The following is a 10,167-nucleotide window of genomic DNA, read 5'->3' as shown; positions in this document are numbered from 1 at the left end:
AAGTGAAGGAAAGCCCTGCAGAGCCCGGGGCTATTTCACACCTCCTGAGACCCCCAAGGTGGCAACGTGTCATCGGCACCTTCCAGACCACAAAGGGACGGGTTCTAAATCCAGGCTGGAATATGTTTTACAGCTTATGGGAACTGACAGGAACCCAGCAAAGTTACAGCAGGAACACAATCAACTTACAGCAGGGACCAAATGAAGTTATGGTGTGAGACAGAGAGCAGCACTCGGTTCCTCCTTGCTGGAGGTTTTAGGCACAAACAACACAACAAGACTTGGCAGCTGCCTGATGGTTTCTATCCAAAGAGTACAGAGCTCTGACAACATTAAATCTGAGAAAATAACTGTTTTATGGATGGGAAATTCAAAGCAAAAGTGACAAGTGGCATCAGAGGTCTCAGAGCATCAGGGACAGCACAGGGAGAACTGAAGAGTACAGAGCCCTGACAACATTAAATCTGAGAAAATAACTGTTTTATAGATGGGGAATTCAAAGCAAAAGTGACAAGTGCCATCAGCAGGTCTCAGAGCACCAGGGACAACACTGGAGAGAGAGATTTCCCCAGCACACGTTGGGGCAAGAGCTTGATAATACACCACCCAGGGGTTTGTTTGTCCCTGCTATGGTTGGACCCCACTTTTGGACAATCCATCCCCCAGCCCCGCGGGTCAGGCAGGTGCAGAGAGGGGGATGCCAAGGCTCGGGGTGGCAGGAGGGGACAGAACACTGTGCTGTCCCCTGTCCCTGCCCCAGCCCCTCGCCGGGCAGGCAGGCGGGCACCAGGCTGGAGGAAGAGGAGGAGGAGGAGGAGTTAGTGCTCGCATGGGCAGCCTGCCCAGGCAGCATTCCCAGCTCGGGCAGAGCAGGTGGAGGGACGGAGGGGACGGACATGGAGTGGCTGAGCCAGCGCTGCCCGTTGCCATCCGCTGCCCAGGGCTGGCCCCGGCCAGGCCGGGGCACTTTGCTGCTGGTAAGTGGGATGGGGGGGCTCTGGCACCGGGATGGGGGGGACACGGGTGACCCTTTGGGGACATCGACCCGCACCAAACAACCATGGAAATACCTGCCTGTACCTTTGTAAGGGAACCTCTGCACGGATCCATCTCGCAGGAGGAATGTCCTCCCCGTCTCTACCGAGAGCAAAGCAAATTTCCAAGGAGTTTTGTTTTTTTTTCCACTTGCTCTCAGGAAGCTCAGGGCAAACTCAGCGTTGCCACGAGTTGTGTTTGGGTGGTGTTGTTTGTTGGGGTTTTTTTTAACACAGTCTCATCAAAACTAGGCAGAAAGTCCTAACGTGGGGATTCTAAAGCTGTTTTTAGTTCAGCAAAGCCAAAACAAATATTGCTGAAATCTCTCAGTCTCTCTGTCATTTTGCTGTTCAGTTCTTTTCAGTGAAGTGCTTAAAATCTGACAGGGGTGTTTTCAGTTTTGTTCAATATTTTGGCAATCACGAGCTTATTTGGTTTATCAGGCAGGAATCCTGAAGTTTCACTCCTCTTTTCCACCATCCCTTAGCAAATACAATTATTCTAGGGAAAAAAAAAAGGGGGGTGGAGGTCTTTTATCTTTCTTTTCAGAGATAAAAAGGAGGGAAACATCCCCCCCAAAAAAGAGTGCTCATATTTGTACTAATATTCAATCATAAATGGTCCTGGGGATTTATGCACATACATCTTCCAAGAAGATTAATGATCTCCAGGCTGAACAGGTTGGATTTTTTTTCCTGAGCCAGGAGCATGATTACATTTTAATCTGGAAAAATAGGTACACCAGCGTATCCCTGTTTGGCTTGTAATTCTCTGAGTAGCTCCTGGGATTTGTTGTATGTTTTTTAAATGGCTTAATGGGAAAAAAGAGCACAGAAGGAGCTCTAAAAATTATTACAATGATCCTTGTGATAACAAAGAATATTTCCTCAAACGGACTGGAAAAGAGGAGACAAGCAGTAGAACACATCAGTCATTTTCCAAATGGAAAAGAGCTCTTGACTTTGTGGTGACAAAAGAGATTTTTAATTCAATTTTTTTTTTAAAAGAATTTGACGTTGACACTGTAATGGGAGGATTTTCAGAGGACAAAGGAGAGTGGAAATGAGAGGGGAAAAGGAATATATTCTTAGGCTTATAAGCATGTTTTAATCACTGTAGCTGAACCAGGGCCAGATGCTGTTTGTGTCAAAAACAAGACAAAAGACAAAGGGAAGAGCAGCTGTGAGACCCTGCGAGTGCTGCAGCCCCGGACGGCCCCATCCCTGCCTGTTCCTCAGCACTCCAGATTCCTCTCCCTCTCCAGCAGCATCCCTGCTGAGATAATGATATATTTTTATGAGTCTGTTTATGGCATGTGAGCACAAGCAGCAGCCACGAGGCTTGCCAGGAATCACAGCTAATGCACAGCAAAACCCACTTGTTGCTGTGCCCTGCCAGGCCACAGGGAGAGCGGGGCTGTTTGTGCAGCCCTGCAGACCTGGGATGTGCTATTAGGATTTCTGGGCCCAGAAGGATCCAATTTCACTGTTAGTATCAGGTAATTTGGATGAAATGAACTTAAAAGCTGCCTTGAAGTCTTGCCCTCCCTTGCAGGCTGTAGCATGGCCTGGGTGGGCTGCACAGCAGCCGTGGCAGAGGAGAATAATCATCCTGGGCTGACAGGGCAGGATTAGAGCTCTCCAGGTGCACAAGCTGGGGCTCTGGTCCCCCCTCAAGCTCCAGCCCAAATCTGTTTTCCATGGACACACTATGTGACACGCTGCTCTTCTCCTTCCCACATCCCCGGGGAGGCAGAGGGCCCTGGCCCCCCATTTCCCAGAGGGATGGATGTGCCTCACTCTTGGCACATGGCTGAAGGGTGGCTGCAGGATATGTCCTCAGCAGGAAAGATGTGCTCGGTGTGGGAGTCGTTCCCTTCTTGTTCCTTTTTTTTTTGCATAGAAATGTGTATTTATTCTTCTGTGGAAAACCAGTCCTGGCTGCTGAGCCGGGGGGGGGGGGGTTGTAACCCCTGTTAGTCCAGGGGTGACCTCACACAGCCGAGGTCTGGGCACCTCTGGGCTGATACAGCCTCCAAACTGCCCCTCTCCTGCCCCAAGCTCTTGGCACAGCATGGGATTGTCTCCTTTGGAGTGGAATTAATCCCTTTATGAGGATGTTCTCCCCTAAATCCCAGCTGGTCACTGCAGTGTGGAAAGGAGCCTGGAAATGTCCCTCCGGCCACAGACGATGTAAATGCTGAGTTTTCCAAAGTGCAGTGTTTCCCCTCCCACCCTCACCGGGGTTCTTCCCACCCCCTCTGGTGTCTCCTGGAGGTGCTGACGCTGGCGGTGCTGATGTACCCACTGCTGAGGGGGCTGGCCCTGCAGCTCCACTCCGCCCTCACCGGCAGCTACATCCCAGGGACCAGCTCCATGGCCTTCATCAACTGCCTCAACGAGCAGATTGCCAAGGATATTGCAAGGTATGGAGATGTCTCCCCTGCTCGTCTGCTCCTTGTGGAATAAAGCTTTCCCTTGTCCCTCGAGAGGAGCTGCACCCCTGCGTATTTTGCATTTTGAGGGTGGGGAGGCCCTGGCACAGGTTGCCCAGAGAAGCTGTGGCTGCCTCATCCCTGGCAGTGTCCAAGGCCAGGTTGGATGGGGCTTGGAGCAACCTGGGCTAGTGGAAGGTGTCCCTGCCCATGGCAGGGGGGTAGAATGAGGTGACCTTGGAAGGGTCACCCTTCCAATCCAAACCATTCCATGATTCCCTGATACCAGAGCATCACTCCTTTTCACTGACACTCTCTCTGTGCCACAAACACCCTTACCAAGAGCTGTTCTGTCTCAAAGAGAGCTGACAGTTGCCTCTGAAGTCAATGCCATGGTAACATCAAGTAATTCTCAATTTATTCCACTGCCTCTCATTTTCACGCCCATTTTAAAGCCACGACCCTGAGTCTCTGTGTCCTCAGATGGACTAAGCCCCAGCCCCTTGTTCTCTGACGTCCCACAGTTTTTCTTCTTCTCTAGAGCAGCAGATAACAAAATGCCAGGAGGGGTATTTGTAGAGAGGGACAAAGCACATGACATGCAAATACAAAAAAAAAAATGAAAGGAGGTCCACAACAAACATTGGTGAGGTCCCACCCAGGATCTGCAGAAACTTCAGGGAACGAGGGCTTTACCTCCATTTTTTTTCATTCTGTTTGAATATATGAGGTACTTTGCATGATATTTTGCATGCTGAGTTTTTTGCACACATCTGTCAGTGCCTGACTCAATAGATGGTTTGTTCAAAGCCCTGAACCTGTGTTGACTGGGGAAGTGTTTATGATGGACCATGAAGTTTCCTGCAACACCTCCTGCGCTGTTTTCCCTGCTCCCCTGCTGCTTGCCAAAAACCCTCCTGCTCCAGTAAAGTGCTCCCAAACAGTCGTTCAGGAACTGACAGGCTCCTGAAAGGGATTTTGTGTCACCTTAAATACTGCAACTGTACTAAGAAATCCAAATAGAATTATGTCTGCACTGCTCCGTGTCATCTAAAAAAGGGAGTAACTGTACATGGCTGGTGAAAAGAGCCTCAGTGCCTGAAAATGCCTCATCTTAACAGCTTTGCAAACATTTTCCACTCTTTGTTCCTCATCTTGCAGGGAAGGGAGAGGAAATAAATCACTCCCCATCGCTGAGATATTTGTACTTTGGTTGTGGTTTTACTGGTGGAGTGATTGTTCCTTTGTTCTGGAATTTGGATGGATGAGCCATGGTTGTAGGGGATGACACAGGGCCTTATGCTCATTTTCCCACACACCTTTTTCCTGTGCTGTTTATTCTTCCCTTGCATTGCTCGGTGCAGCACTCGCTGATGCCTCAGTCTGCAAGGGAATTTTCCACTGGTTTTAGGGAAAAAGGGTTCAAGCTTTGTGAAAGCAGAAGAGCTACAGGTAGAATTCAGCACCTGAAGACCTTCTCACCTCTCCCCTGTGCCTGCTGGGGGCAGTTGACCCCCTGGGTTGTGTGTTGTGGCCACTGCCCCTCACACAGCCTATCCCACACCAAATCAGCCTGTCAGCCCCCACTGCTGCCTTAGGTCTGCGTGTATCATTTTCTTTGCTTTTCTGCTTATTAATATTTAATCCGACTCAATTCTGATTCTATTGTGAGGCAAGGACAAAGAAACACACATTAAGTGCCCAACCTAAAGCTATCATGTATTATGCAGTCGTTTTCCACAGATCACATTCAGCTTCTTATAATGTTCCCCTTTCCCATGGTGGCCACTTTTTCCTGCTGAGCTTGCTAAAACCAAGTTCAGGATCTCAGTTTGCAGGGACAGAGCACCCAAACTGAAAGGCTCCTGTGCTAAAGCCACTTGCAAGTTGCAGGCAGCAAAACCGAAATGATTTGTGCCATGTGTGACACGACAGTCACAGCAGGGGTGTCTCTGCTCGGGCTGCTGCAGTTTGTTGGTCTGAAGATTAACTCAAGATGCTCCACCAGCATTAAATGCCTGGAACTGCCCACACATGGTGAGAGCAAACAACCCTGAGCCTCCTCAGACGCTCTCCTCTCTGGCCATGGTCCCCTGAGCCACCAGTCCATGTCCATAACCTTTGTCAGTAAACATTAAACACCATCCCAGGAGTTATCCGTGTCCAGGCACTGGTTCTCCAGTGAACTTCTGGAGTGGCAAGATGTTGTAGGATCATTGGGAAGGGCTGCTTTCCTCCCAGCAAGAGCTCCTTAGAGTTTGTTTGTAGTTTCCTCCAGGTTGTACCATACCTTGAATGTAAGGATAAAAAAACTTTAACTTGCTCTGAGCCAAAAAACATTCTGGAGAGAGTTTTGAATTAGAGCAGTAATTACTTGGAATGGGTTTAGTTCTTTACCTCACCAAGAGTTAATTTTTGTAGGTTGTTGAATCAAGCCCTCCAACATCTGATAACTAATGTCTCCTCTGCAGTTTAGGGTCCTCTAGAAGTTAAATGTTGCATTGCCAAAGCCCTTGGTACGAAGTAGTTCCTGGGGAGGTCAGTGTTAAAGAAAACCAAAGGTGAGGTCACTGAATGCCCCGAAGGAGCTCCCTGCAAGGGCTGGGGCTGCATCTCCCTGAGAAGGGCCAGGCATTGCTGTGGTCACAAAACACATCATTTGCCCCTTTCTTCTAAAAATCCACCCTGAGATCACTTCAGTACTCTGTAATCACTGAAATATCACTTCTGCTGGCAGAGTCAGGCAGCTCTGCAATAACAAACCAGCCCACAAGTAACGGAGGCTGCCGGAGGGAAGGAATTTGTTTGGGCTTCAGATTTCTAGGACATTTTGGGTAGAAAAACCTTGATGTTGTTAGTTTAACAAGATCCACATTGAGGCTGCTCTGTGAGGAAGAGGGACAGTTTGACAGTGTAAATACATGAGCTGGAGACAAACCCCTTCCTGTCCATCCCAGCCCCGGTTCTTGTGGCCCCACAGCTCAGTCCCTGTCCTGGTGTCCCCACAGCCAGGGGGGCACAGGGATGACACTGGGCAGGGTCCTGGCACCACCCAGGCCAGGAAAGACACCCAACTTTCCTTCTTGGCACAGAGGGACAGCAGGGACGGTCTCAGAGCACTGTCAGGAGGGCCTGAGCTGAAGCAGCTCCAGCTGAAGGTCACCTTTGCCTCAGCTTTCTCAGGGTAATAAGTAACCCGAAATTCCATGTCTCCTTATGTCACAACTGCTGGTGGCAGTCTAGGGCAGCATGAGGGAATATCTGGGGTTGGGCACTCAGCTGGGCTGGCACTGACTCCCCTCCTGTCTCCCCCAGGGCCATCATGGACAAGAAGCTGGCTGCCCAGGTGAACATCCTGCCCAAGAGCTCGGCCTTGTAAGTTGGGCTCAACATTCCCCTGTGGAGGAGGCAAACCCAAGCTCTCCTGGGAGGAAGGGAGGAGGTGGACACCCCATGGCCCTGGGCAGAGGAGGCAGTTTCCACAAGGCTGCTGGGTCTTTGTTGGTGCAGATGGGGGAGAGGAGCCTCACCGTGCTCCAGGCTTATTAAGGAGTGCAGATGCTCCAGCTGCCCGTGGGGACCATTTGTTTATTGGTTACTTGGCTACAGGGAGATCCAGCAATCTAGGATTTATGGTCCTGAGGACACAGTGCCTGTTATTAGAGGCTCTAAAAAGAAGCCCAGAGAGGGACCAGAAAAGGCCTTTACAATCTTAAGCAGCACTTTCAGGAAGGAAGACAAACCAGTATCTTTGACCTTGAAACACAACCTGCTCTGCAGGTGCCCTCAGCTGTCCACACAAAGGGATTGCACTTGTAAGAGGGGTTAAAGAGCAGAGCCCCAAACCAGCTTTTTCCTCATAGGAACACCCTGGCCCTGCCAGAAGAGGGGAGCAGATCCTACCTCAGCCTCCCTGCCCCAGGGGTCCTCACAGTGCACCCCTCAGGCTCTCCCATAGCCAGGCACAGGCTGCTGAATTAGGGCAAACCCAATGATAACCTTCTTCCCCTCGTCCTTCACTCCCCATGAGCCCCAACAGCCCGAGCTGAGTTGCTCCTGCACAGCCCTGGCTGCTCCAGCTGGTTTCTGCTCCGGGCCCTGCTCGGGAGACACCGCGACGCCTCCGAGTCCTCCCGGCGCAGGAGCCCAGCACACAGATGAAATCACCACGGCCTTCTGGCAGTGCTTGCAAAGGTCATATCTGACTCATGAGAAGTGCATCTCCTCTCCTGCAGGGAAGGAGGGGAGGAAAGCAGGATGCTGCCGTGCTCAGCCTCCCAAGCACAATCCCTGCAGGCGCCGTCCCGCGGCCGCTGCTCAGGGCAGGGCCACCCCCACAGACCCCCACAGACACCCCAATCCCAGCAAATTGGCCCTGGCATCCCCCCTGGGCAGCTCTCTGGAGGCTGGCATAACCAAGGAGTCTCTGGTCCATAAATCTGGGGTGCTCAGTCACGTGCTCAGCACTTTTGGGGCCAGCGATGCTTCTTGAGCCACTTTGTAAAGAAACGGCCACGTGCAAGAAAGCACCAAGCAGGGAAAATAACCCTGGAGGGCCTGGCAGGGCTGCAGACAGAGCTGTATCTGCTGATGCTGCTTTTCTTTTAAATCCAGGTATTTCTGGAAAGGGGAACTGGAAGAATCCACTGAAATACTGCTGGTAAGTGATTGTTCCCTACCTCACAAAACGCCCATCACAAATGGCCCCAGCAAGAAAGGGCTGCAGGGAGGTTGGGGGAGGGTGGCACCAACCTGTCCGTGGTTTGGAATGTACCCAGGGATCCCAAACACCTGTCTGTGGGCATGGCAGTGCTGGATGGGAGCAGTGGAACTGCAGGTGCAGGATCTCTCTGTCCCTTTCCAGTCTCCCTTGGGTTCTGTTTTGGTGTTTTTACTCTCCACAGATAGTGAAAACCAGGACATCCAAAATAGGGGAATTGTCCAACTACGTCAGGTGAGGCTCTGGCTCTGTGGGAGCACTGGGGATCCAATCCAAGGTAGGCTGTCCTCTCCTGCTCGAGTTTGGGAGTTCCTTGAGTCCCTTCCCACCCAGGGTGTGGTGAAGTGCTCCCACTGTACCTGTGAGCCAGAAAAAACCAGAGGTGGCATCAGCAAAAAAGAAAAGGTTGGCAGAAATACCAACTACTGGGCTTCAACCAGCCCCTCCATGCTGGATACGAGGAGGGATCCCCCTTCTCCTCACACAGGTTGTTCCCTGGCAGCCTCCTGGCAGGATTTCCTGCGCTCCCCAAGCCCCGAGGGGCGAGCACAGCCAGCTTTGGGCCAGACCCCCGGCAGTGGGCTGCTGCCTGTGGTAAACCCCAAACTCAAAGAGAAATTCCCACATGGCAAAAAGAAGCTGTGGGTGCTTTGAAGTCCGTGGGGAGTGCAGGGCAGGGCTGGGATGAGCGGCTGGGAGCCGAGAGCTCGGCTTCCTGCGCCGGGAGCAGGGCGGGACTGTGCTGACACTGCTCCTCTGCGGCTGTTTCCACTTTAGATCCATCCATCCCTTTGAAATCCCCGAGATCATCAGCCTGCCTATTGACCAAGGAAACCCTCTCTACCTCAAATGGATCGAGGAAAACGTCCCACGGGACTGACTGGAAAGGTCACCTCAGTTTTGGGAGACTGGGCGGACCCTGCTGAGCCACGCGGGTCTCCCTGGGCAGGCAGGACCTACCCGTGAGGAGGCAGCTTCTGCCTTCTCAGGTTTGCTGTAACACAGGAGTTTGGGATTGGGAATTTCGTTTGCACTGGAAACATCCCCTCCTTGGCCTGACCAGGGAGGACTGAGCAGCCCAGAGCTGGTGCAGGCTGAAGAGGGAAAGGCTGCTCCCTGCACCATTGTGGATGAGGAAACAGAGATGCTCATGTCAGGACGCATTTGGGGGCTCTTTCATGCTGCCAGCAGCAAATTCCTTATGGAAGCCATGGCCTGGCAGCCCCTCCAGTTCCATGTGTGCCCACAGCCAGTGCCTGAACCCTGCCTGGCCCCCCTGCTCGTTCCCAGCATCCTGCCCCGCTCTGCCTCCCGCTTCCCCAGCCCGAGGCAGCAGGATGTGGCCGGGCACCCCGCGACGTGCCGGCTCCCGCCCTCTCCTGCTGTCAGGAAACGTGCTGCTGGAGCCTCACAGAACCCAAGGAAGCAGCAAACTCCAGCAGATGCCGCAAGGAACTACCAGGAGCCACAAGCAGCACATGTGTGACCCTGCCCTGCCATGGAGCTGGGGAGAGCTGGGGAGAGCTGGGATGAGCTGGGGAGAGCTGGGATGAGCTGGGGAGAGCTGGAATGAGCTGGGCAACTTCCATGGCCAGTCCAGGGAACCCAAGTGCCAACAGGACCAGGACATTGCCCCAGCCCTGCATCCCTTACCCCAGCCCTGCATCCCTTACCCAGCCTGAACAGTGGCTTTTTGCCCAGGCCAAGCTTAACCTTGTAAAAAGATGCTCATTAATAGTTTAATGGGATATAACTTATAGAATATTGAGGATTTATGTGACTGGGAAGGGAATAAACAGCAGCATTTCTTACCTGGGCAGGCTCAGGTGTGGTCACAGTTTGCTGTGTGGTGTCCTCAGTGAGCTGGGCAGGAGGAAAGGCCCATCCTGGGCTTGCAGTGACTCTCCAGACCAGTGCTGACAGATGCTCCCACCTGGCTCATTCCAGGTCCCTGGAGAAACAATCCAGGGCATTCTGC

At 52.1% G+C, this 10,167-nt stretch overlaps 1 protein-coding gene and 1 long non-coding RNA gene across 3 annotated transcripts; one reads left to right on the top strand and one right to left on the bottom strand.

Annotated features, from left to right (window-relative positions):
* Window positions 1–829: 829 nt before the first annotated feature.
* Window positions 830–10,000, top strand: CUTA (cutA divalent cation tolerance homolog). Its single transcript, XM_064676662.1, has 6 exons — window positions 830–977; window positions 3,312–3,460; window positions 6,785–6,844; window positions 8,084–8,129; window positions 8,374–8,423; window positions 8,967–10,000. The coding sequence occupies exons 1-6, from the start codon at window positions 897–899 to the stop codon at window positions 9,067–9,069; spliced, it is 489 nt and encodes a 162-aa protein (XP_064532732.1). The 5' UTR covers window positions 830–896; the 3' UTR covers window positions 9,070–10,000.
* On the bottom strand, window positions 5,163–8,971 carry LOC135424946 (uncharacterized). Of its 2 annotated transcripts, none has more exons than XR_010435435.1 (2): window positions 8,222–8,971; window positions 5,163–5,759 (listed from the first exon to the last, which is right to left on the bottom strand). It is a non-coding gene; the product is annotated as an uncharacterized LOC135424946 (long non-coding RNA). The 2 variants fall into 2 exon arrangements; XR_010435434.1 differs by lacking the exon at window positions 8,222–8,971 and adding an exon at window positions 5,867–6,789.
* Window positions 10,001–10,167: the final 167 nt, after the last annotated feature.

Source organism: Pseudopipra pipra, chromosome 20 (assembly GCF_036250125.1).
Source record: "Pseudopipra pipra isolate bDixPip1 chromosome 20, bDixPip1.hap1, whole genome shotgun sequence".
NCBI classification, from domain to species: Eukaryota; Metazoa; Chordata; class Aves; order Passeriformes; family Pipridae; genus Pseudopipra; species Pseudopipra pipra.
The sequence above is the reverse complement of the archived record's forward strand: the minus strand, read 5'-3'. Positions and strand labels throughout refer to the sequence as shown.